General features: G+C 37.1%; 1 protein-coding gene across 10 annotated transcripts; it reads left to right on the forward strand.

The window, feature by feature from the left end:
• Positions 1-1,590: 1,590 nt before the first annotated feature.
• Positions 1,591-24,677, forward strand: LOC112568358. 10 transcript variants are annotated; one of them, XM_025245629.1, is made up of 20 exons: positions 1,991-2,126; positions 2,462-2,566; positions 3,385-3,498; positions 4,334-4,392; positions 4,630-4,691; positions 5,666-6,374; positions 10,337-10,714; positions 11,483-11,604; positions 12,271-15,935; positions 16,364-16,714; positions 17,198-17,325; positions 17,930-18,137; positions 18,645-18,947; positions 19,813-20,091; positions 20,298-20,624; positions 20,867-20,989; positions 21,548-21,718; positions 22,164-22,304; positions 22,766-22,779; positions 23,369-24,677. In XM_025245629.1, exons 9-20 carry the CDS (start codon positions 15,842-15,844, stop codon positions 23,675-23,677), a joined length of 2,448 nt encoding a protein of 815 aa, XP_025101414.1. In that variant the 5' UTR covers positions 1,991-2,126; positions 2,462-2,566; positions 3,385-3,498; positions 4,334-4,392; positions 4,630-4,691; positions 5,666-6,374; positions 10,337-10,714; positions 11,483-11,604; positions 12,271-15,841; the 3' UTR covers positions 23,678-24,677. The 10 variants fall into 10 exon arrangements, with proteins under 10 accessions (XP_025101417.1, XP_025101418.1, XP_025101420.1 ...); XM_025245632.1 differs by lacking the exons at positions 1,991-2,126; positions 2,462-2,566 and adding an exon at positions 1,591-1,965 and having other exon boundaries at positions 10,337-10,455; XM_025245635.1 differs by lacking the exons at positions 1,991-2,126; positions 2,462-2,566 and adding an exon at positions 1,598-1,965 and having other exon boundaries at positions 22,164-22,247.
• Positions 24,678-27,846: the final 3,169 nt, after the last annotated feature.

Consider the following 27,846-nt stretch of genomic DNA (forward strand, 5'->3'; position numbering starts at 1 on the left):
TTTCACTTACAATATTTAGGTACTTCGAAAATTCCAAAATTAACATTGCTGTGACGTCACGTCTATATTTATCCATTTGTGCTCACATTGCTTACATGAAAACCCTGCATTTTTCTCATAACTATTCGTCTCTACTTTCGTTTTGCACTTAAAAATGAAATTTTATTGATCAGAGGATATAAGCACATTATTATTTTATACAACCCTGGTCGAGGAGGCTAACTAATTTTTTTATTACACAAATAAGGTAAAGAACAAGCTCCAAAGAGTGAACGAACTCATAAAACTAATCATAAACAAAGCACTTGTCCCACTGCACAATGACAAACTTGAATGCCCCATACTACACACATGAAGACTGGTCGTTATTGATGAACTGCCACCAGTTCTGTTAATACCCAAACAGTCGGGTGAATCGGCTGAACTACGTTGTTTACTTTTTATGCTCCGAGTTTACTTCTAGCCATGGTTACATCGATTTCACTCGACGTGAGGTCTTTCAATGACACAAGCCAAAACATAGTTTGTGCTGCCTTCAAGAGCAAACAAAAGGGTCCATTCACACAACCTCCACTGATCGCCAGTGGCTCTGTGTAGGGAAAAAAATAATACGTGTACATGTGATGTTTGTGACATCTAGACGAAAGGTTCGTCTAGCCAGCTATTTCACAGCCTTTGATGCTCACTCAGTCAAAAGAACCATTTTGACAAGCAGGAAGATTGTTTAAACTTTCACGTGTACAATGTGTCTATTAAGAAAGGATATTGATTTAGTTTACATCTTATCCGTCGTTCTTAAAAACCAGCAAAGCTGATAAATAAAACAGAAGGGTCTTTTGTGCGTATCGTCGGGTTGTTTTTTTTTTTCTTAGTGTAGTGCTTTGTAAGCTCTCAGGATAATGCTTCTCTTTGTTCATATAACAATATTGTATTATGTGTATAAAATAGGGTTGAAAGAGAGAAGAAAAAATAAATAAAAAAGATAAGCAGCTACAGAAAGAAGGAAAATCCAGACAGGAACAAAAGGAAGATAAAATAATAAAAGAAAATGTCGGTTTTAAAGGGAAGTAATCCATGACGACTTTTTGGCAATATGCTAGTAGCAGTTACCTAAACATTTCTCAGTCTTTGGATACGACAAATAATCAAATACTTGACAAATAAAATTCTTGCAAGTTCATAGAAAATTATTTGTTTCTTTTCTTGATTTATTTCAGAAGAGACTGATTAAATGTTTTTGAAAGTATTAAATACTTTGCATTTTCATAGCGCACTAGTCGTTTTAAAACTTAATTTTCCCAAGGGGCCGCATGAGAAATTGGAATGTTTTTAGAGGGCCGGACTAATATAGTTAACTCAGTTTTACCCAATACTGTATGTATATAGTATATATACTGGCGGGCGGGCCAGCGGGCCAGCGGGCCAGCGGGCAAGCGGGCCGGCCGGTCAGAGACAGGAGGTGGGCCGGATCCGGCCCGCGGGCCGGCCTTTGCCCAGGTCTGCTTTAAGCCAATGAAGATTTTAGTGCATCTGTGCGAGATATACTAGAAGCTAGTGTGGTTATTTTACATATTCGTTGAACCAATGCTCAGTGTGCAGTAACTTTATATAGACCCACTATGTAAGCAATATAAATATCTATTATTGTCACCGGAAAGTAGGTGGGGCAGATAAGAAGAACACAGCGCATGCCCGACATTTTAAAGGCAGTGAACCGAGCTAGGAAAATAAGTAGCAAGATGCATGATGGAAACAGCGATAAGGCCCCGTTGCAGGTACGCAGACTACTGCCGTCAGCAGCAAATCGAACAATATGAATTTCATCATCATCGTCTTTGATTGGTTTATCGAACTTACCGACTGGGCACATGCCCCAGCACAAGGAAGCTAAAGTAGTGCCGCTGTGCCTTTCAACGTGAAGCAAGGGTGACACTGTCAGGTGACATGTACCTACCTGGAAGAAAGGTAAGCGAAAACAACTGCAGACATATGTACTTCACGTTGAAAGCTACAGAAATTCCACTCGATTTTGTTGTTGGTGTTGGTGTTTATGATTTTGCTTCTACCGTCGATGATTAAACCATACATTTCTACTATGGTGAGCATATCGCTCTATCTCAGCCAAGGTTTGTAGTTTTAACTAATTTATGTTTCTAAAATAATGACCGTACTAAACATGCCATTATTTCATCGCGTGAAATAGATAAGTCAACATATCTGTGTGTGAATTTGGTGAAGAGAGAAAAATCTAATGGCTCCGATGCAATAAGCGAAGGGCACAATTTAGTCTTATTCAGTTTCATCGTCGTTTTCTTAAATAAATACGTCCATAATATCTATATAGTTTATCAAGGTTTCACTGCACCAGTCATAGAATATTAATTGTAAGTACATCCCTAAAGAAAGTGTATGTACATATGTATGAAAAATTCTGGACGATTATTGTCTTGTCACGTCGCAGCTAATATCCCAGATCGTCATGACTCACTGCTTATGAATACCTGGTGCTAGGGTAATTGGAAAGTACATTCGCCTACAAGCCGTGACGGCTCGGGTGACACTAGGGGTGAGTACTGTGTCAGTATCGTTGGCTGGTTGACAAGGACACGCATGTCTAAAAGGTTTGGCAGCTTCTATGATTAGATGTTCCTGCTGCTTCAACATCGGCGGAGACACTTAATCGCTGGCTTCACGCAGAGAGCGATTAAAAATTAACAATCGGCTACCCTTCCGGCCCTTCACTTCAACCCCTTCGTGTTTTGACACGTAGCATCAGGGCACAAAATTCTCATTTCTTCTCAGGAAACGTGGTAATTTCGACAGTCATAGAAACAACAACAACAACAACAACAACAACAACAACAAATTTTTTTGACAATAAGGGGATGATCATCGAAGGAGCTACACTCTTGGAATTCTCATCCCTCAACGTTTTATATCTTAAGAAATATAAACTTTCCGAGACTATCGGAAGCCACATTTTACTCCTTTTTTTTAAGACTTGTGAAAGCCTCCTTTTAAAACTAGATTGGGCGAAGTAGGGAAGAGGTTGACGCTAATTAAGGCTCTTTCTGAGAGATAAGAATTAATACCACCGATGATTTACAGTTACAAAGTACGCCAATAATCTGTGTATTCGATTGGCTTCCTCTGTTTTGTAACATTCGAACAATATTTCGAATACATAAGAATGTGAGGGGCATGATACACTGGGGTTCAACGGAAGCACATTAATGCAGAATGCACCTTATGACTCTGCAATACTGATAAGAAACAATAACTTTTTTTAAGTACTAGGCGAGTCAGGGTGTAAAGAGGGATGGATGATAAACAGTTTGAAGAAGTGCAAAGTTTCATGTTGGTTCTAACATGTGTTTTTATTAGTGTAATGCTGAGACAACTACTCACCAAGCAAGAGCCAGATAGGATTGGAGTCACGGCCCTTTCAAGCAAAAACAGAAAACGGATGATGTCGATTCTCAATGGCTGAATCGTCTGGTATGTTTAATGACCAGGATGATGAAACTAGAAGGAAATTAACGTTACAATAGTTAAATGACGAACAGAAACCAATTCTTAGCTGTTTGTGGAAATATTGATATATCTGTAGGTTTTCAATGTGATGTTGTTATCATATTACAAACTTATCCATAAATGGATCAAAGGTCATAATTAAGCTAGTGCTTAAATTTAGAACTTTAAGTACTAAGTAAATATTTTGCAAAGTGTAATGACAAAATATGATCAGCCTGTTGTCCCAAATGAAAGCATACCACGATATTATTGTGGGGATTTTTTTTTTTTTTTTTTTTTTTTTTTTGGGGGTTTTTTGCAATACTTACCTGCTTACATTTCTGAGTCTGTCTTCCACATCATCGATAATAACGTTCTTAAGAACCAGTACAGATTGTACTTATTGTGTTGATGCGTATCGTCTTTTCTATCATAACGTAAACGTAGTGGAAGACAAACTATTTTACGAGTACTGCTGAATATCTTAATTAGCATAAAGGTAGCAACTTTCTTTGCTTGCATGTTAGATTTCTTTTCAACCACAGTCGTAGCTGGCACGCCTTGAAGTTAACGTCGAGGCTACCCAAAGGCGAGTTCACAAAAGATAATACACGACGGGCTGAAGAGGTTTCTAACTGCTCTTGAGGTTAACTCACCCAGTAAACTTTCTTCACCCCCGTTAGCTAAGAATAATGTTATGGGTCTTCATTCTAATCAAAATCTCAGTCTCAATCAATTGCTTAATTAACTGAACAAAATAAGGAAATATCTGTGCATTTGTACAGGTCTGTCTGAATTGTTATGACTGTATCATCTTCAGGCTAAAGACCTCCAGAAGGACTGGTTCCCTGGAAACTCTTGGCATCAGAACTCGAAGCAGTAAGATTATTTGGTAGCACATCTGCGGCAAGTGTACTTTTGATAATCCGTCCACATTAGGGAAGAAACAAAAGCATGTGTAAGGAATACGAAAAGCAGACTTAAAGAAAACAACAAATAATCATAAACACGAACAACCGTGGTGACAACAGAGAACCCAGAACTAAAAAATATAAGGCATACTTAGATATCTATGTTTACAAAATTACCAATATTTTCATTTTAATACTTTTTCAGTTTCTCGATCCTTGCCGCATTGGAGGCTCTTTCCCAATCGTTCCTTGAGAAGGCCTAAGATGGTAAGATAAATCAGGGAGAAAATATTACTCTCTATAGCTTTGACAGGTCTTCATGACATTCCACTTAATCCTTGATTACGCATACTGTTTTTAGCAAAAGGCGTTAATATATGTTAATACTTCTTAGACATAAAATCTTTGAAAGTCCACTGCCTTCGACACCTGTGCAAAAGCTTTAACAAATCTATCAGAGCCCTTCATTTAAGTATGCACACACGCACGCAGGTGGTCAGATCCATGGACATTTCATGTACATGTAGCACGTACAGCCTTTCGGTTCTGTACTGTAGCAAATACAAGTTATCTATTATTTGACAAATCATTTCAAGTTTTAAATATTTTAAAATTAAGTACAGGTAGTCCTCGGGTTACGACGGTCTCGAGTTACCTCGTTTCGTGGTTACGACGCTTTAAACGACGCTCATTCCGACTTACGAGGTTTAGCATCGTAAGTCGAACTGTACATGCGCCTCATTCCCACGTGCGGCGGAAGTCATAGAGTCCAGTACAGTTATTAGGACTTAGTCGTTCGACTGTCGCTACGATTATCAAGGATAAAGATCGCATCCTTGAACACGTGACAGGATCTGCTCCTATTACAGCGACAGTGATAGCAAAGCGTAGTGTACTGCACAATATTTTACTGTACTTATGTTTATTGATAATTATGTAGGGTACTGTGTTAGGACAGGTGTTTGGATAGGCTAAGTGTTTGTAGTACTGTGCTGTTATTATGGTACAGTACTGTATGAACGTATGATCCGACTTACGTCGAAATTCGGTTTACGACGCCGCGCAAGAACGGATCACCGTCGTAAGTCGAGGCCTACCTGTATATCTACTGTTTTTTTAAGTTTTGTGATAATATTGATGACAAGGATTTAATCAAAATCGTTTTATCAACATAGCTCAGTGGTAGTTAATGTATTTTATAAAGCCAATTGAGGTAACAATCAAACATTCTCTTTAAGCAGGTGCCTGCAACACAAACTTCAGCTTGAGAAAACTGTGGGTTGTGAGCCTCACCCAGAGACATATATATATATTGTCTATGCCTGTTACATATGAATGCTTGATTTTTCGATTCTCTGTACACAAGATTCGATTTTTACGAATATTTGTCGGTTTCTTATGTGTATTTACCGAGTGTTGATCTGTTAAAGCCTTTGGCATCTAACTCCTATTAACAAAATGCTTTCCAGTGCTTTTTCGTGGTATGATTGGTTAAATACAGCAGGTGCATGTCTATATATAGGTTGCAGCCCTGCAGGTGCATGAGGATTGACAATGAACGACAAAGTAGCGCTTATATCACGAATATCTCTGGACTGCTGGCAGAAGATTTTTTTTTCAGTGAACAGCTAAAACGAGGCATTAGATGACAAAGCTTTGGATTTATTCACATTTCTGATAAACTACTTAAACGAGGTATTAGACAACATAGCTTCCGGTTTATTTACATTATTTTGTTGGTACGGCTCGCCGAGACTCACTTCGCAAGAGGCCAAGAGTGAGTCTCGGCGTGCAGACATCAGTTCATAAATACACGTTCATGATTGTATTAGTTCGCGCGCTTGATCAGCTACAAGTTTTTCCTTACGGAAATTCCAAAGGTCGCCTTCGTTCTGTTTAAAACAATGTGGATATTTCTCTTTACTCAGCTTTTATACTTCTTGCCATCAGGTAAGCTATCACTTTAACGGGTCGAAAAAATAAATTATTCGTGTTTCTTAATTATGTAACTCTTGAAATGAGTCATCGTCTGTTCAGGAATATCCCTATATACGTTCATGATCTGTTCGTTACTTGCCCTGCTCCTCGCATTCGCAAATATTAAACTTCCCTGTTACTTAGTCTGCATCCGTGTTTCTCTCGTTTGCATCTGGATTCCCTTTCCAGTTTGTAGTACGTTCTCGTTGTTTGCAATGATTACTTGTAAATAATAAAAATGAGCTATGACACTGAACAAATCATTACTAGTTAATGAAAAAAATTGTAGTGTTCCTCAGGTGAACATGTATATAGGTTATGTATTATTTTATTTAATTGTATTATAGAAAACTCAAAATTTGTAAAATGGATGTCAGTAATCTAAATAATTTTATGAAGTCGTATAAGATAGTATTTTGGCCTAAATTGAAAGTATAGTATCATTAACGTAACTGTATAATTCTTCCATCTGCTGAACATTGTATACCAAGTGAAATTGCGAAATATTTTTCTTTATTGTTCATTTTTGCGAGTCTGATGCATTAATGCCATTCAAGATAAAGAACAACGATGATTATTACCTTGAAATATTATTATTGTACAGCTAAGTCAACCGAAAAGGTTACATGTGTTACATTGGAGTGTATAATTAAAGTTTTGAAAGCGTGTACAAACAATTGAATCCTATTAATATGAATTGGAACATATGGAGCTATTCAACTTGTCGTTACTTGAAAAGAGCTCAGTAATGACCCTACATACAAATGAACAAAGAATAGTTTTATTTATTGAACTGAGCAGACCAAACAATAAAACAATAAAAATTACAACAAAAGATGAATTATTTGCGCATGTACACAGGGCTGCAAAGAGCCAGTACAGGCCCTGGGGCATACAACCTCTCTGGCTGAAATAGCAATTCCCCTCCATCCACCTAGATGGTTGTCTTTTTACATGACAGTAATGGTTGTATATTTCTTCTCTTTTATCAGATACTTTAATGGCAATGAGATAGTGTATAATAAGCTGTCTTGTCACAAAATTCCCTCTTCAATGATGGTTTGCCATCCATAAAAAAGAATCATATATCCAGCTGCCACAGATTTAAACCCTTTAAACATAAGCTTAACATAATAATATATTCCTCTCTCTGTATTTAACATTACGTAAATTATGTCGATGCTTGTAGATGAGTTTTCCTTAATAAAAAGGTCTCAGAAAAAATTATAGAAGGAATTGGAGATCTCTATGTTTTTTTTAATACAGTTCATCATGGAGTTAATTCTTTCTTGTTTATTTTTACGTCAGTTATTAACATATTCTTATTATTCAGCAACAGGTTTTATAGGTCACTATCATTAAGTAACTGATCATTCAACAGAGCCTCTAATTTTTTTATTTTATTTGAAGCCTACATTTGTTGCTTTATATTTAAGAAAAAGACATCACACTCATAGCAAGATGGCTTCATATCCATTTATGGATATCAAGGGAAATAACTGTGATCATGACCATCAAGGAAGCTTCAACTTTTTAAAACACTTGAGAAAAGCATGAAGAAAGGGGGATCATTTTCATAGATGACATATGCATAAGGTGTTATTTGATTCTTGCTAAGCTCTTACTCTTTCTAACTGCTCTGCGATTTGTGAAATTTGCGCGTGAAGTCAGGAGTTTGTGCAGTCTTGTTTGTCACAGCTGGAGTGTAAAGGTACGATTCAGATATTTTTTCGGGACACTCCTTATTTGTTTACAGGCCTTGCCATTTTTTTTTTTGGGGGGGGGTGGGGTGGGGGTTCTCTTTTAATTCTGGTTTCTTTCTCCCTTCACCATTCCCGTTTTCCATAGTGCAAAATTGCCTGAATGTTGAAGCACTTTCCTGCTAAAGCAGCCAACCGAACAAAAGTAATTTTATATTTAGAAAAATGAGAAGCAGAAAGATTAGCATTTTGAAATTAGTATATTTCGACTATAAAAAGTTTTTATTTTACATTGATTACAGAATGTTTTAAATTATTCTTCTTCAAGAAGTGCAAGAAATAATTTGTGATAATTTTGTAATGCAATTTAAACCACAACAATTCTACTGCTTATTATAGAGAGATGTCACAAACTATAAATTCCTGCACGTTAGATACAATTGAAACATGCTTAGAAAAATATTAAATATTAAGTACTGCTAAGATTTTAAAAAGATGGTTAATAAAAACTAAACCTTACTGTGAAACCTTTTCGACTTATAGTGCCAGAATTACTGATTTCAGATATTTGGATAGGAATTTTGTTTCTCTTTGTTTTTTTGTTTTTTTTTAATTTTGATTGTTTACTTTTTTCGAACAGATTAGCATATTTTTAGTAAAATTCACTTGTGCAAAATGTCAGTTATGAAAGAATGCAAAGCTTAACATAGACATTCTGAAGCTAGAAAAAAAGAAACAAGCATAGACTTGGAGTTTGTAGCCTTTGACAACATATGAGATGCTGGATGGCATGGGAAGAAGAGAAATGCTAGCTATTCCACCTACCCAAGGAGAAATCCATCTTCATTTAGCATATCAGGCTAAGCAACAATTTTTTTTTTTAACAAATCAGACATAAGGAGCTTCTCTGATTATTAATTTTGTAAAGCAGAGTATTATGCATTTTGTTTTCTTGTAAGCACTTGTGAAACAAGAGCATGAAGAACCATTTACTTGTTGCATATGGCTGTATTAGTGTAATCCTTGTATCAAAAGTCTGTTTTCAATAAGTTTTAGATGATATTTGCATATATATACTTATGAGATAAGTAGTTTATTAAGTAATTTTAAGCAAGATTTTGCAGGGTTAGGATTAGAATTTAAAGATAGAAATGCTTTTTCTTTTCAAGATGTAAAATAAACATAATAATATTCACTATGAGCATTAGACTTTGTTATGCCATACCTGTAAAACCAAGTACAGCTGATGAATAACTACTTATATATATTCTTAATGAGTAACAATAAACACACAAATCCACACAATAAATACACAATACAATCTAATATTAGTGATTTAACATTCTTGGATTTGAAGCCAGCAAACTTCAGTTCCTGGAAAACAAATTTTACCTGACATGAAAATTGATACTTTTAGTGGGAATAATTTTGTATAAGACATTTTTAACATGGACTGGTAAAGTATTGCAGTGGAAAACTCTTCTGTGCTTTGTTACATACCACATTGTAGTAGGGGAGAGAACTACCTCTGAGCTCATTTTTCCAGTTTAGCATTAGTGTACCTTTCTATGTTACTGAACGAGTACAACTCTTTTTGGGTAAAGAAAGAAAAATGCTGCCTGAAGAGAAGAGCTAAAGTTGGTATTTTGAACCCAACAAAAGAGCAGGTGAAAGTCTTGAAGGTTTATGAGGCTGAAAGTATGGACAGTTTTTAGTGGCTCATATAACTTTATTTTATTCAGTGTCTGAGTATAGAACATTAGTAATGTTGTTATTTTAAAAAAACTGTATTCACAAATAAGTTAACTTTGGAGGTAATTATATAATTACTTCTTTTTTCACTTTTTTCTCACACCTAAAATAATAGTGATGGTAGTTCCTGCACTGTGAGAATGAAGATCTAACCACATGAATTATTATGGGATTGTTGAGGGCACTATAGGATTCGAATTAACTATAAGTCTTGGATGTATGTACAAATTTTTGTGTTTGAGTGCATTAGACACATTTATCTGAAGTCGTTTCTCAAAGTATAGATTTAGAGATACTTTGATTGGTTTTCTGTTTGTGTCAGTTAAATTCGTATTGAAAATTTTTCGATTTTTGAACTTTATTTACAGCTTCTAATATTCTCAGAATTTGTCAAGAAAAATAATTCCAATAGATGAATTAAGTAGACAGGAATACAAAATGACTCCTCATAATTGTTAATATATTTATCACGCACTGTTACAGTGGACCTTTCTGATGTGGAGTTGACATGCCCACAATTCAAGGAAGGACAGAACAAACTCATATGCAAGATCAACAAAACAGCAGTTGATAATGCAGGATGCTTATCATCACCAGAATATGTGAGATTGGATCGCACAGTTGATAAAATCACATCAACACCATGCCGAGCACCTTTACCAGAACCTTCTAATTGTAAAAAACAGAATAGCTCACTTCCTAACAGCTGCTGGTGTGATGATTCCACCCAAGATATCTTTACATATATATTTGTTTACTGGGCCAATATAAGCCAAGATAATGGAGCACTGCTAGAATGCAAATATTGTGCAATACCAAAAAATCCTTTGAAGGTAAACGTCTGCAAAAATATAAGCTTCGGTAAGTGTTCCCTTGAGATAAAGTTGAATGACTCGTTCTAACTCTGAAAGACAGCCATTCATTATGCCTTCCATTACATATTTAGATGACACAAATAGTCAAAATTATTGTTGCCAGATAGATTAGGTGAACTTAAGGGAAATGTTTGAGAAAGCAAGCCAAAGTATAAGCCAATGGTAGTGGTTGTTGGGGATGTTATTGTGTAAATTACCCTCAACTTTTTTTTCTTGTCAGTGTTCCTTAATATTTCTCTTATACATTTTCATTAAATGAATTGCATGTGCACGCGAACACATACTAACACCAGTACACTGCATTGCCTGGTTGATGTTCCTTTGCTTGAGATTTTTTTCAGTGCTCAAAGGAGTAGATTAAGCGAAAGTCGCCTGATATGTTTCTAGACAAGAAGAGAAAAACAATATGGTTTCGTGGGCTGCTTTCTCTACTGTGTATCTATCTCTATTAAAATATGTCCCCCACTCACTGTCCCATTCCCTTACTTATACCATCTTAATAACATCATTTTCAACATTATCTTTGAATAGTACTTTTTTCCCGAGCCACCTGCAATATCTTAGGTGAAATCTTATAAACAAAACAGATGTTTGTGTTGGACAGAAGTTATTAGTTATTCGGAGCTACAACGCTTGTTTCACCTTGACCAGATTAATCATTCTTCTTTCATCTATGGGAAAATCATAGAAGATGTCTTCTCAAAGAGCAAAAACGGTTTTGTGTGTCCTAATATTGTTGTAACTCTATTGCTAGTTTCAGCAGATACAGGGACATCAGGAGCATATGTGATTCGTGGAACGTTGGTATTACTCACTGTGGTTTCCTTGATGTCAAACTTTTGGATGAAGCAGAGCATTTCAAGCCATACCCTTAAGGTAAAATTCACTACCCTAGATGTATTGAATCTAACATGTTTTTTTGTCACCAATCCCTGCTAAAAAGAGTTTGAGAGCTAGAGTTTGTTTCAATCTAACAAATATACCACTCGTTAGTTACAAATATCAGTTGCAAAGTAATAACAAGAATGTAAACACAATTTTTAGGGGGATCGAGTGGTTAGAGCATTGGCGTCCAAACCTAAAGGCTAGCCATGGAGATTTGCACTGCCCATAGAAAAGTGAGGTGTCTAACACCTTACTTCCTAATGACCTGAAAAGGTCCTGGGATGACCTTTACCTTTATTGTTCGAACATAATTTATTGATAAAATTCATTTTAACAGCAAGATTTTCTGCTTTGATGGATTTATCTCATTCTTGAACAAAAAGTCAGAATGTTTCAGCATACACAAAATAATTTCAAAACTATGTGTCTGATGCAGAAATAAATGCATTCAAGGCAACGTCATCTGCTAAACTGAAGCAGCATCCACTTTTGGGGGATCACTTGTCACTAGTTTTGAAGAAAATGTAACAGTCTTTTTTGTTTAGGTTATTTTCATAAGATATTGCTTTGAAGTTTGTTCTGTTGCAGATGTTAATCACTTCTTAAACAAGAACTTTTCATTTCTGTACTTCATGCAAATTGTCTATTTTTTCACAGGTTTAGTCAGTACTATGGCTGAGAAGAAGAATAAAACAGAAAACAAGGAAAAAACAAGGAAGGATGGAATTCAATGACACAAATTTCATGTGAAAGAACCTTGAGTTGATTTGTTGTGCATTGTTTATATGCTTCTCGGTTATAAGCACAAGCTGATCTCGGATCATCTTTAACGATCCTTGTTTGTAATTAAAATTTTAGTCTTCTGTTTGAGCTAGCCGGCTTGATCTATGCCTAATTGATTAAACCATAACTCCATATTTTTCAAAGCGCTACCGCCCATATGGCTCGCCTCTATGTGTTATGAACGGGGGAGGGGTTGTCGCCCTTGTCTTTTGGGAAGCAGAGATTACCCCCCTTAACTGTGTACTAGTTGGAATGCATGGTAGTGTGCATGAGTGAGCGAAAGGTTCACCGAACCCCTGTAGTTGGGGAAATAACTGAGTTTATTCCCTCGCCAGTCCCCGAAGAAAAGAGACACTGTAGCGAATTTATGAGCGAAAGAGACCGGGGAATTCCTTGCTTAGTCAAGTTATGAGACGAGTTAATTGTTTTTATTGCTTTAGCCACCTCCATATCGGTGAAAGAATGGTGTGAAAATTTAATATTTGGTTGGAAGTCATGATAATGGAAAGAGTTATTATTGTTTTGTTGTTGTTGTAACAGTGGTAGTTAAAGTTCAATATGAATATTCATAGCCAAGTAAGGATTTCAGGAATTATCCCGAGAAGGAAAGTCGAAATGAAGTGTATCGTCGGCAGTCAGGTGTGTGGCTTGTGTGTCGTCCCCAACAGTATGCTGAAATTAGTAGGCTCTAATTACACTTAAGAGCGCTAAACTGGTTGGTCCTATTACACCATACCCACCTGTTTCCACCCCTCCAGCTCGTCATGCCTGACGTGCTTTTATGTGGCCGTGACCCCTAAGGTTTTGGGTAGTGTATGTGTATATGTTAATGTGTATTAATATTTGTCTTTTATTTGGTAATTAATTTTTTATGCGCAGCCTAAAGGCAACTGTTTGTGCTATGTGGGAAGAATGTGCGAGTGATGGTCTGTTTTTGGTATAGGATATCAGAATTCCAACCAGCCACTTTTTTATGTTTTGGGAAAAGCTTAGGTGTTTTCTTTTGATCATAGGATGATCTTGCCATCTAAGGGTCGTTCCTGCATACCGTTCTTTTATATGATCAAATAAGGTCATATTGTTTCTACTCTGTGTGAAATACATTAAGCATTTTTAAAAGACAGACATAACATGTCACATCTCTGATATACTCAAATAGGTGTAACGAAATATTGCACAGAAACGAGTAATTGCACGCAAATGTAATAACCAGATCGACGAGGCCCCGACTAATAGACAAGAGCGTCGTCATGAAAAAGTGAATAGCAGTTGGTTCCAGATTACTTTTCTCACAGACATCTAAGTCATTTATTTATTCATCATAATACATATAATGACTTACAGTCAGAGACGTCATAAATTTATAAATAATGAAGAGTAAATCTTACAATCTACTGACGAAACTTCAATCAATGAGTTCATTGGAAGAAAAAAAAACCGTTTTCATTCCAACTCATACGAAATGGATGCATTTAAACAGCAGAGCAGTTTCTAAAGACTTCGCAAGATAAGGAAAGCGGCTACAGCTTGAAGTCCAGTATAGATGTCTTGTGGCTTGCATACTGCTCGAAACAATCGAACGAGCACCTGTATTATTGTAGAGTAATTCATCGTTTCGGGCCAAAAATAATACAATCATTTTAATTCGAAGCTTTTTTTATTCATTAAACGAAACCTGAATCAGCCAATTTTATTGAAATAAAATCTTTTTTAACAACCAAAACTGAGCTTGGTCTGACCTGACCAATGGTTTCGAAGTTCAGAAAAAGTGGTATCAGAGAAAAAAGTCAATATTGTGTGTGTCCACCATTGGCATTAATACATGTAAGGAACCTTTGTCTCAGAGTCCTTTGAGGAATTGCCTGCCACTCTTACTGAAGAAACTGGCACGGCTGATTGGGGCCAACTGTTGGGTTGAGGTATGAAAGCCGCTGGGCCATGACATATACACAATGGGATTTATATCTGGGGAACACCGGCCAGTTTATGCGGTTGACGGTGGTGCCGCAGGAAATCATTGGCGACCCTTGCCCTACGCGGTCTGGAGTTGTCATCTTGAAAAGCAGCGCCTGATCCAAAGTCATTCAGTACTGGCAGTACTAGAGGTTGTAAAGTGGTATCTCTTGTCAGCTTGCCTTGCACCAGGTAGAGGGGAGTTCTGTATGCCGACCCCATGATGGATTAACCACCATAGCAATAATTTAGTAACACTCTCCCTGTCGTTTCCAGACGCGGATTAGGCCATCGTGAAAGGACCTGGCAAAGCGAGATTCATCAGTGAAGAGGGCTGAGGCCCACTGTTGCCTTGTCCATGCCAGATGGTCTCGTGTCCATGCAAGACGAGCAGCACAGAGACAAGTCGGACATCGCTTTGACTGAAGATTGCTCTCCCTGAGTCGATTGCGAACTGTCTGATCACTGACACGTAGGCCGCAACTTGCAGTTGTCTCCTGAGTGTGCTGGCAGTGACTGTTCTCTGACTTAGAGCCAATAGAACAATGAACCTGTCCTGCTGTCTGATAGTTGACTGGGTTTCTATACGTTCTGTTACACTTCCCGTTGCATTGTAGCGGTCTCGTAGAATTTGAATGACAGAGTGAGGAACTCGCAATCGTTGGCCATTTTCTCAAACACCTTTGCCCTCTTGCAGCCAAGAAATGACCCTTCCTTGTTCGACAGTACTTAATCGTCTTTTCTGAGGCACTATTAACAAGGCACATTTGTTGTGTAGACAACTGCATGTTTTCTACAGTTCAATTCTGCCTATTCATTTGGATATGCTGCAATTGCACGCATTTTGTGTAGGTTCAATGACCTTTTTTTTGCTTGACTGCTGACCTGGGCATTCTGAAGACCATACTGGATTGTCATCAAATTTATGTTGACTATTCATCAAGACAACAGATTCATTCAAAAAGATTTTGAAGGAATTGTTAACTGTTTGCACAGAGACAATAAAAATGTAAAAAATATGAAGATGGCCTTTCCATTGTTTTGAGTAGCATATTTGCATGATAGCCACGCCTCCATCACATGTTCGTGGTCTTCGTCTGCCTCCCACCTTTACAGCATTCGCTGTCTGTCCCCTCACTTGACTGCGGAAGCATTTCCTTCCACGTTCAACAGCATTTAGGCTAAGCCGAGGCATCGTTCATTAGCTTTCATTTACCGGGACTCAGCCAGCCGCTGATGTATGAACAACTTGAGGACTCCATCGTTAAACTTTACTAAGACGTCCATCACTAGGCAAAAGGAGGAACTTTCTCTGCCTTGGTATTCCAGGATCATATATATTTTATGTGTTAAAGCAAGAGTTCTTGTAATAACAGTATGTACTAAAGTCCACTTTACATTCCGGGTTATGAAATAATCTACAATATAGAAAAGAGGCTGAAAGACAGCACGAACATTTTCTGCGAAACCTTTCTTGAAACCAGTCAGAGGAATGTACATCTGCGCCTTACATCAGCATGGGAAAAAGCAATGGTGCTTGTGGGTAGCAGCTCTCTTGCTTTCTCTTCGCTCTTCAGTAGACAGAGGTAAAAAAAATTTACAAATATTTAGACATCCGTAATATTTTCATCTGACTAGTTGTGGGAAATCGAAGCATAAAGATTCAAGAAATGGATATTTAATGTCCATCAAGAGACACAATACGAATAGTTGTCTGAGACCGTGCATTAAACAGAAGGTCAGACTACATGTATCTATGTAGATGGCGTAAGAAGAGATAAAACGTATGTTTGTCACTCCGGCTTTAATCATCATGAGTAATATGATATTCAACCGCCGGGAAAAGACAATATTTTGAAATGTATGACTGCATGGATGGTTATTTCTGCGTGTGTGAGACAGCGAAGACGAAGAAGAAAAATATAGGAAAATAAGAAAAAGAAAGAAAAAAGAACTACTTTACAATTTTCTGTCATGAATTAACGGTGGATTGTGGCTTGTGTAAAACATGAAGTTTCAGGTGTACTTATATTCCCCTGTGATAAAGACGGCGTGAGAGAAGTGCTGGCTGGCCAAGACACTGTCTTCAACTGCACGGCTCAGGGACAAGTGGACTGGAGACTGCAACGCCAGGGCGCCGATAGTTCTGATTTGTTATCAACATGCGCTGATACTTGCAATAAGACGGATGATTTCAAGAAACTGTTTATTGCCAATGTAGTGAATTCTCGTCATTCAAGTTCCATGACCATCAAAGCTTCAAATCGTTCAGACATCGGTCTTTTGTTAAACGCTAGTCTTCAGTGTGTTCTTACAGATGGAATATCAACTGTGAACTCGAGTCATTGTGAACTCAACTTAGTGTGTAAGCACTTTGTCCTCTGGTTTTAAAATTATTATATTATAAAACTACTGTAGGTTAATATTATTTATGTTCCATTACATATGATTATATTATAAATGTCTCCATCATTGTGCGCCTGATTTCCTGTCTTCCCTCCTCACCCTGCTGACTCCATTCCCACTTCGTTCAGTAGCTCAAACACTGCACGCTGTCCATACTCTGCTCTGTTGGTTAAATAACCTTTTGCATAAGGTCATCCATACTTACAGCTCCGCCAGACCGCCTTTGTATGTGCTTTCAAGTGGAAAGTTTATCGTCTGAAAATAATTGGAAAAAGTCTGAAATTTTGTTCGGCCAGACCTTTATGTACCTCGTGTCAGTAAGATAAAGAAACTACATTTAAGAAAATTTGTCTCTTTTATACATATATATGTGTATATATATAAATTTAGTTTTGTCTTTCTGTCCAATCGTCCGTACAGTAACTTATTTCAACTATTTTAGATCCTCCAGAGGGCGTTTCATGCACCGCAATTAATACGTCATGGATCGTGAATGTATCATGTGACATCGGCAGTGTCTACTCCTCCCGTGGACGTTACTTGTGTCAGTTGTATAGGAGAAACCACGATGTGGGTAATCTGTGTGAGATTCACTATTTTTTTCAGTTAGGGACTGCGTGTCTGAAAAGCAATGCTATTCTCTGGTGGCTCTATGCACGTGTATAGTTTGTATGCGTATTTCCAGCAGAGACAGCTTAAACATTTACAAATATTAGTGATCCAAGTTTATTTCTAGAATTTTCCCAAACCTCTGACAATCATTAATCTAAAAATTATAGATAAAATGCTAACTACAGTTAGTTACCCACAAAACAAATAAATCCAAGTGATTTTTTTGTTGACGAGTTAACTTTGTTTTACGAATACATAATTTTTTTTCCATTGAAACAAACGATGCAGTTTCGTAGCAAATCTTTTATTGTAAAGAAATCAGTTTTGAATGGCTTCTTATCTGGCTTTTCTTTACGAGAATAACTAAATCTTGAATAACGATAAAAAAAAAATTAATTACTCTCTATGTTGACGTTTGCTTGCCTACTTTTAGTTCTTATCTGGTAAGGTGTGAAGCCACATTGTCTAAGTATATCGTTTGATGATGATGGCGACTACGACGACGACGATGATGATTATGATATTGAATTTTGCCCCCCTCCCTATGTTTTTGTTACTGCAGTCAAGAAATGAAACTGTAGAAATGGTCAAGATGGTGACGTTTCCAACCAGCGAGAGCACCCAGGGTGAAGTGAAAGTGTCAGGCTCCTGTCTGTTCAACACAACTCTCCCAGTAGAAACAGGACGTTATGGTTTTTATGTTGTCATCTACCCTGGTGGACGAACTTACAATGCAAAATTGGCTGGTGGTTTCGAGTGGATTACAAATGGTAAGATAAAAATGACTTAAAATGAAGGAAAGAATATGGGGATCTCTTTCAATGTATTATATTTCAACGTTTCCCTTACTAACCCACACTTTTATCTGTTTGGCCCATTCTCTACCAACCTCTCTCCACACACACACACCACAGTAATCATCACCTGCATTTTTTAAGTACTAGTCTAGTGACCGCGCAGTCGTGTGCACATTTCCACAATTAGTTTAGTACACCCATTCTCCCCCACACACTGACGTCTGAACTTTCGCACACGCGCTGTCGGGTACAGATAGAAACTTCATTTTTATAAAGAACAAGAAAAACCAGTGAAACAAATGACAGTACATCATATTTCCGCTCAGTTTGTGCCTTTGCTTCTCTTTTTTTTTATTTATCAAAATTGAAATCTTACTATCTTGAATTGTTTCGCAAAAACGAAGCATGGAGTCTAAACATCATAGAAGAACAAGATGTTATGCACAAGTAAGACTCTAAAACTACCTATTATTTGTGCAGAAGGACCTCGCATGCCAACAGTGTCATGTAGCCCACATCCCTACGTGTTAGAAAACACTAATGTCACCTGTACCTGTAGGACCAATAGTCTAGGACAACCTGCTGGCTACCTGAGGTGGGTCATTGGTAACCAGACAAACCAAGGACAACCAGCTAGGCAAGAGTACCTGTCCGTGAGATCACACGAAATGAACTTTACTCATCGCTTGACTCTCTCGGATCATGAGAGAACCCGGTTCAGGTGTGACGTCATCAGAAGAGGAAATGAGACCCGTGGGAACATCTACACAGCTAATGTTGGGTGTAAGTAAACAATCCTATCGCCTTTCACCTCTTTATCGATGTTTGAACGCTAATATATTCTTTGATAGCTAATCTGTTTTCATTATTTCTTCTTTTTCTTGCTGCTCTTTCATTTGCCTTTTCAGAACAAAGATTTCATCTAAAAAGCGTTCTGCTTATTCTAGCACGCGTGAAAATAAAGAATTGTCATTGTCATTGTCTATGTGATAATTTGTATCAATTCATACATGTATGTTTAGACTATGCATTTACTATTGGGTGTGATATTTTTTAAAGAACCATCGGACAATAATAGAAACAAATTTGAGTGTGATTTCAAATTGATTCTATCTCCCTTAATGTGATTTCAAATTGATTCTATCTCCCTTAATGCATTCAACCTTCCTAAAAGTTCACCCATCGATTTATTAACTAATTATCCTTACTCTATCATAAAAATTATTCACTATTTCGTGGATTATATTGATTTATATTTTTGTTTTGCAGATATATTTGAGAGAAATGTGTTATCTAACTCTGTGCACAGTTAAGTGTAGTGCCGTGGAAGAAATATGATTTATTTTCTAATTAATGTTTTATGAATAGTTTTATAGTATGGCATTATCAAAATCCTTTTGCGTATCATCTTGATTATCACAGTAATGCTTTTGGAAGATGCTGATGGTCCTCTTTTGAGATCATTCTACTAACAAGACTCTTACAGAGTTGTTCGTAAATTTTATTTAACATCCATTAACCCCTATGACAAAATAGGACGAAAAAAAAAAGATTTTTAAAGTCCTCAAAGACTGTTTCCAAATAGTGTGAACAGGAGTTGTCCTAGCTGCTGTACAAAATAATAAATTTGATAGCTTCTGTTTTACAGATGCTGCAAAAGTCAGTCGGTTTTCGCTGAACGGTTCTGGACGAAATCAGACAGTGAATGATGGAGACCAAGTGGACTTTTTGTGTGAGTCAGATGGCCTACCTTCACCACACATCTCCATCTATCGTAATAACAACACTGTTATATTTAACGGCTCGAATGTTGCCAACTACACTTTCATCGCTCGCTGTGAAGACACAGCAATGTACTTGTGCTCTGCCAGGAACGAGTTTTCACATCACGTGACCACCTCCCTCCGTCTCGAACTCGGTGTTTTGTGTAAGTGGAAATTTTCATCAGTATAACATTTGGACAGCCTTCTCTCCAAACATTATACTGTACTTGAGTACGAATAATACGTCTGTACAGCTGTACATATATCACTTTGAATTTATCACTACAGACAATCATTATTGTGATTATGCGTGGGTTATTGGGTTATTGTATGTCTTTATGTGTGTGTGGGTATGCTTTTTGTTTTAAAGGCAAACCTCGAGGTCAGCTGTCTACGCATATTGGTGACTACAAAATATATACACATGAGGAAGTAACGTTTGATATCATTGCTTACCCTGTGCCGTACGAGTATCATATGTGGTTGGTAAGATCATCAAAGAGCAGCAATACAATGAACATCGATAACATCAAAGACCACATGTTAAATATAACTTGTAGGGCTGGAAAAGTAAATCGTTACCTATCTACATGCATTCTGACATTCGTCAACTTAACATCCCAGTCAGCTGGTCTGTACAAGGTTCAAATCATCAACGAGGTTGGCGATGGAAACTTCACCATCAGAATAGACTTCAGTAAGCGATTTCAAATATATCACTAATAAGTTTATTACTGTTCAGCTGTTATAGTTGGCACGAGGACTATTCTCGTTCTTTCTCGCGGTATGCTAACGGTGTTTCTGACTGTAATAATATAGGTCTACTGTTAAAGTTAGTTCTTGTATTATGTGCCTACTATTATTATTCCTAACATTTATGAGGTTAAAGCCAAATAAACATAAAAATTCTTTATCCATTATTTTAACTTTGTCTTCTAGGTGTCGTAGATGAACTGGAACAACATAATTCATTTGCTATTGTTGGTGTTGTAAGTGGCATCGTGGTCGTCTTCATATTTATTGTTGTCATCATTACACTTAAAAAAAGGAGGAAAAAGAATGGTAGGCCATTAACAACTCTTTCTAGCTTAAATAAAACTTGGTCGAATGATATTTTGTTCATTGTAGATGTCGGAGTAATTTATTGTAATATAATAAGCTTATTATTAGCTTAATACCTCAGGGTTATAGACCACTCCAGATAGGCGTCTTACCTTCTACTTGATAACTGATAAAATTTAACAGCATGATGCTTCTTAAGCATCAGGGTTCGTCAACCGCTTCCGGTCATATCTTATCAGCTTTTTGCGGCCATCCTCATATTGGTTCGCACAATCTTCCGACATTTATTGGTTGTGCGTGCTAAAGTGCCGAGAGAGTAATAAAAAGCAATGATGATCGTTTTAAATGTCGTGAATGTAGACTGCCATCAGCCAGGCATGTCAATGCCGCAAGAAACTCGCGTTAAGGGGGCAAAGTTCTTGCTGGTGAGAAGAGTGACAGCAGCATTCACTTATACAGAACAGCATTTTGGTGAGCCCCATAACAAGTTATTGTCCATCAGTACTGCTGTGATGTCTTTGGTTCCTAGCCCTCCTCCTTATAATGATTGAATTCCAGCCCCACTTAAGACTCATATCTTCGAAGCGGAGGTAACTACCGGCGCTTCACAACCGGAGCCCTGTGAGACGCCCCTGTACGCTGTAGTGGACAAGACAAAAAAGAAAAGAAACCAGCGCCCCACCAGCATCGTTGACAAAGAAAAACAAATGGAGAAAGAAATCAAACAAGGTGAATTGGTTATCATCAACCGATCGCATTACATTTTAATTATGTGCTAAGGTAAATAAGAAAACTATGAAATTGGGAATGTCTTACAACTGTGCTTGCAAGTTGTACTAAGGAATTTCCCATTAGTATGGGTCTCTTATCAAAAAAAAAATAATAATAATAATAATTTAAACGGTATCCCTACAGCATATTCCGAATTAAAGCAAGGATCAAGAGGTTTGCGATGACCTGTCGTAAGTGGAATTCAACTCTGTAGTCAATGCTGAATAGAATACTTACAAGTGCTGTTATCAATACATTCTTGCGATGTAAGTGGCTACACCACAGTTAAGTCACCTTGGGTTCATGTTATACAGAATTAAGAGGGAAAAGGTTATCCCTTTCGGTTGAGTGAATGAGCAGTCGGTCAAAAATACATTTTGCAATCGATCGAGGATGTTTACAGGTATTGAAGGTTCAGAACCGAGCCTCCCACCTACGTGTCAAGTAGTATACGCTGTTGTTGACAAGACCAAAAACAAATCTGCAGGCAAGTGTGATAACTTTCAAACGGTGGGCATGGATAAACGTCCCAAAACAGAGAATGGTAAATTTAGTTCTATACCTTATCTTGCTATAAAAGACAAAAGCAATACGATCTGTATGTTTGTATTAGTGTATGTTGACTGTTAGTTGTTTGCCACTTCGTTTGTTTGTTTCTCTCATTTCTTTCATTCAGTCACTCAGACATTTTTTTCTTTTCTTCCTTCTCTCTTTGAATAGGTGGTCGAATGAGAAACTAAAAGTTATGTAGAGTTTATTTTTTAATCAGCTTAATTATGATGCTTTCCATTGAATAGGATTGTTGAGCATTATTCTCCAGCTGCAAAAGTAGTTAAGGAATTTTAGAAAGGTGTTATGTATTTAAATGTAATATTATCAATATCTCTGCTGTTGTTGTTATTATATAGTAATGTTACTTGTGCTGTGCATACAGTGGAGTATTTTGTATTTTTAATGTCTTCTATACGGAGTTGACCAACACAAAACGGAATTTTCTGTGTGCAGGTCGAAGGAAAGAGGTTAGTTAAACTTTATGTGGGTTGGTTGGTTTGCGCGAGTATGAATATGGGTGCATGAATAAAACTGAGGGTACAGGACTAAGTCTGTTAGTAAATCCTAAGGTCTCTCTTCAATAAAAGTACGACCCCATAATCGAAACCAAAAGTTAATTTTACCGGAAGTAATCAAAAATAAATTCATGGACAAAAGCTGTTTTTTTTTTCCCGGAACACTTAGGAGACATAGCCCTGATGTAGTTTCTATTACGGGCATAGAGTTCAGTAAGCAGAAGTGGCCACACATTGACATAATGTGCCAGAAAGTACATAATAAAACAAAGAATTTGTTGGAACAGGCACAAAGCAGCTGTTTCAAACTTCCAGTCTTTCTTTCCTGGTCAGTACATGGCTAATTCATGCACTAAGCAAGCAGCTAATGCTGTTTCTGACATATCACTGTTTTCATTGCCCTCCAAATCTTGGTCTGTTAATTCTAAATTTAGTTTACATTGAAAGACTGACAGAAAAATGCTGAAATCTGAGGAAAAAAACTTTAGATGACATCTACCTTGGGAAAAAATTCAAACGCGATAATTTGACACATTTTCAGGTTTACTCTACAGAAGACTCCAAGTGTAAAAGCGATGACTTAGGCGATTACCAGAATATTATGGGCCCACATTCAGAACAAGATGAGGATTATGTCCAGTTGGATGCTCGCAGTCCTGCCTCACGTTCTCATACAGCCGATGATGGCAGGTGGCTCAACTCAGCCGGACTTCTTTATACCTTCCCCACCTTTGATGTCGGCAATGGTGTGAGGTGTCGCCCACCGCCCACACACGAGGAGACAGAGTACTGCACACTTCGCCTGATGGCAGATGCTTTCCCTGTCATTGATAGAAAATCAAACGATTAAGACATAGGCGTGTGTGTGCGCGCGCGTACGAGTGAATAAGAGGCAACCTGAGTGTTATTAACAAGGGAGATAACTGTGCATGAGATATATTCATATTTACTTCAGTAAAATGAACCATTGTGTGAAATTACTTGAAGGTGGGATTTACGTGCGAACCAAAAGGCTTTTCAAAATGTTTGTATCTAATTTAGTCTTTTGGTATTATTGGTATGATACATTTCAGGAATTCTTAGTGGTATACAAGTGACAGACATGTGAGGCTGTGGAAACAGTTTAGCGAGGAAGACACTTGAGAATATATTAAACATGGCAGTGAATATTAAGGAAGTTTGATCCTGTTATCATACAACCTCTTAGAAAGACTAATACCGACATTAATCAGCTTTAGCTGACCTGAGCTCAAAGCCGGGAGACAGGTCACGTGCACAGGTCAGGCCTGAATTAACGTGGGAGTTTGACCTTCACTTTCGACAGGTTTTCACTGAAGATTACCATAAGGAGAAGATTTGTGCTGCTGTTGTCTAGCACTTAATCTGCTCCAACAGGAAATGGAATATGGATTGTCATTATTTTCCTGTTTACGCCAGTCTCGTATGTTAAACTGGAGACTTTGTCACTCAGCTTGCTAGGAATTCAGAGATTAAGAATAATTTCATCTCAAAGTTCATTATTTATATATATTTCATATGCTCATATAATTACATATGGAGTTCAAAGAACTGGTCAATGTAAACAAGAAAAAAGAAAACAATTCGAGATATGAAACTCTTTGTAGCTATGTGATAGCAAAGATACTAAATAATAATATCTACTATCTCAGGTGACAGTAAGGAGGAAATAAACTTTCAGGTCTTTCAATACACTATTGAAGTAAAACAGTTGCACCTTTGTATTGCATTGTTACGCCTGCAAATTTCGAAAACTTTTTTCTCTAAACAGTAAGGCATTGTTAAAACTAGCCAACTTCCTTTCATGCATAAAAATGTGTCCTAAAAACCAACCCTCTTCACTTCTATTGTGCTTTGTTGATGATGATGGTTGAGATAATGTTGACACAAAGAATGTTGATAAGAAATGACAAGAGCTGGAGTGAAGGACTGTGTGAGAGATAGAAGTATGAAAGGAGAGAGAATTAGATAAAGAAACTATGAATGGCTTATTGTGTGGCTCCCGAAAGTAACCAGGGCTGAAGGCAATTCATCAATTTACACTTTTGTTTGCAACAAAGACATGAAATAAAAAAGAAGAACAGAAACTATACTAAATTTAATGAAGTAAAACTTACAAATAAAATGTTCCCTATATTTTAAGTGTGTTCTAATACGGAACCATAAAGTGGCATTAAAATGTCCTATTTCTCATCCTAATTGTAGCCCAGATGTACGGGTATTTCCCCCGAATACCCTTCAGGAAATATCGAAGATAATTAGTCATTGTAAAGCAAGCTGCGAGCCATATGTTAAATCTGAGATTAATCCCGGTAGTAATAAACTCACGAACTTGCTAGTCCTATGTCAGCTAAGACTGTAGGTTACTTTAAACTAGGATCAGTACTTGACTTTGAGTACTGTAGACAGTTTTGATGGTGGGCTGTAAACACCAGTGAACGATCATAGGGAACTTCTATATCTGATGTTCAGTCCGCCCTACTCTGAAGCTTATCCCTGCTTTGTGGAGGTCTCTTCCAAATGAGTCACAAACTGACGTTAATTATATAGATCATCTTCAAGGGTCCCGTGTTATTCGCTCAAATCATTAGTCCATCTGTTTAAATCTTGCCTGTGGAAAATAATTTGTTCTTTGTTAGGTTTGCAGATTGCAATACAAAGAAAGAAATGTATTTTGTTTTTACTAATAGTCTCCCCTTACTCGAGGAAATAATCTTGGAGTGCACAAAAGTTTTACACATAACAGTAAAACATTTACACAATGATATAAAAGGATATTGGATATGTAAACATAAGCTAACATCAATAGAGCTCACAAACAGTAAAGACTACGTCGTGTGAACACGATCACACACACACACACACAGATAGTAGAATACTTGCGAGTGCAACCTTTACGAACATAGGCACACCCTAACATAAATAAAAACGCAAAATATAATGTACATAGAAATAAGAACAAAATGGGAGAATAATTAGTAAAGTAATTAAGGTTTTCGAGGAAGTTTTGATACAGCCCTTCATTGTGTCCTTAGAAAAGCCGTAGGAGGGTGCTGTAGTTTCCAATCGGAAGTTTGTCGTAGCTGTAACTTTCGGTTACCCAGCATTGACTTCCCTGTGAAGGTGGGTGGCTCCAATCTTGACTTATATTTGTGTAAAGAAAGCATTCTGATGACAGATGAAAATTAGCACTTTAGGTAATGATGCCTGAAACTCAGATAAGTCTACGATTTAGAATAACCATACTCACTTGATGTGAATAAAGATATACTGTATAATCTTTGTCGCATTCCACTTTAAAAAATGATAGCTCTCTAGCCAACACGCAATGATATAAAAATGCAGTTTTATATTGTGACAATGGGTGGACTTAAAACACTCCTCTCTGAAGAAAAGAAATACACAGAGAAACATATAAATACACACTAGAGATATTAATCCTGTAAAGGTAATCGCAAACATACTCGTAATTGGAACCACTTCACGCATGACTCACACCGTGAAAATGCATGAAAGGAAATTAGTTATCTTATTGTCAACAAAACCAACATTTTTTATCGACATTCTTAACATTATGGACAAATCTCAATTTTGATGGTTTGAAAGAGAACACTTTTTATTTTATATTTGTTCTCAACCTGGTACTTTTATTGTCATACTTTGTTCTTGAATAGTCAGAGACTACTGGAACCTGTGGGAGGTCAGGGTGTCTATCAACCTGTACTTAGTATGCTTTGAGGTGAAGCAGACGTTCGAGGTAACGGCTATGAGGATAAATGCGACTGGTTTAATGTTTTATTTTTTTTTTTTTTTTTTAGAGTTCGCTAGTGTTTCAGTCTGCTCGAGATACACTACTCCTACGATTACATACCATGGCCTATACGATCTGCAAGCAAAAATAAAGATACCTATAAAACTACTAATTGCATACTTTTTTGGACGTAAAGTAAAATTTAAGTAGGAAGCATTCACATCCAAAAAAGGTGACATGGCGTCAAGAGGTCAAAGTGCAGGTCAGACGATTATTAACCATCATATTGTGCTGTTAGGTACGAGTGTACAAGGGAAGGAAGTACTTTTCGCCTGAATCGAAGTAAGGAAGAGTAGCAAACTATCTCCATTGACATTTGCTGACTTGGTCTTTACATTCGATAACAAAGAAACTGTGTGATTAATTATGTCTCTCCTGTGTGTCTAGATTTGCGTGGTTTTTAATCCACAATATCAACCAAGACACAAATCTCCGATGCTTTAAAGGGGAAAAATAAAGTGACAGGGAGAAAAACAGCTGCGCACGAATTGATGTGATCATTGCTCGGAGAAATATCTCACATATCTCAAATATCTCACATCTGTATACTGGAATCTGTTAAACAATGACACTGAGAAGACAGCCTTTATCATTCACTGTCAGTATTGACGATGAGAAGCTGGTTAGCATACGAAGTTACAGGAGTAACACAATCAAGACACTGAGGATAGAGAAGGAAAATGAGCAACACATAAAATTAATGTGTGTTTGACTATGAGGCTGTAGTGAGCGACAGTCCAGCAGGAAAAAGGAACTACGGCTTGCAGCGTAGTAGTCTCCCTTGTACCACAAAACGGCACATCTCATTAAATCATTACTTTCTTATTAATATTAATAATATGAATTTAAATTAAGTTTTAAAAAAAGGTAATATATCACTGTAATTTAAATACACACATACTTCTTTTAGGAAAATCTTTACATGGAAAAGAGGCGTGGAAAAACTACCAGTTTAACATTTAATATCTCACTACACTCTAACAAGTTCTGATAACAATGTTTTTTGGTTTTTTTTTTTTTTTGGTTAAACATAAATCACAAAAATTTGAAGCATTGGGTTTAACTGTAAGATAAAAAAATTTATATTCGTGCTGTTGTGAAAAACATCACCGGTTAAATATAGAACGCGGGTTTTAGGCAATACAAGGCTCGTTCTCACAATCGTTTGCAGTCTGAGTCAGCAAACAAAA

This window comes from Pomacea canaliculata, linkage group LG7 (genome assembly GCF_003073045.1).
Source record: "Pomacea canaliculata isolate SZHN2017 linkage group LG7, ASM307304v1, whole genome shotgun sequence".
Taxonomy (NCBI): Eukaryota; Metazoa; Mollusca; class Gastropoda; order Architaenioglossa; family Ampullariidae; genus Pomacea; species Pomacea canaliculata.

What these genes read in the sequence shown, in the direction of transcription:
- LOC112568358 (XM_025245632.1), top strand. Translation starts at nt 15,842, where the DNA reads ATGTACATCTGCGCCTTACATCAGCATGGGAAAAAGCAATGGTGCTTG. An exon ending in TGTATAGGAGAAACCACGAT is followed by an intron (nt 17,326 to 17,929) that starts GTGGGTAATCTG and finishes TTGTTACTGCAG; the next exon opens with TCAAGAAATGAAACTGTAGA. An exon ending in AAAAAGGAGGAAAAAGAATG is followed by an intron (nt 20,990 to 21,547) that starts GTAGGCCATTAA and finishes ATTGAATTCCAG; the next exon opens with CCCCACTTAAGACTCATATC.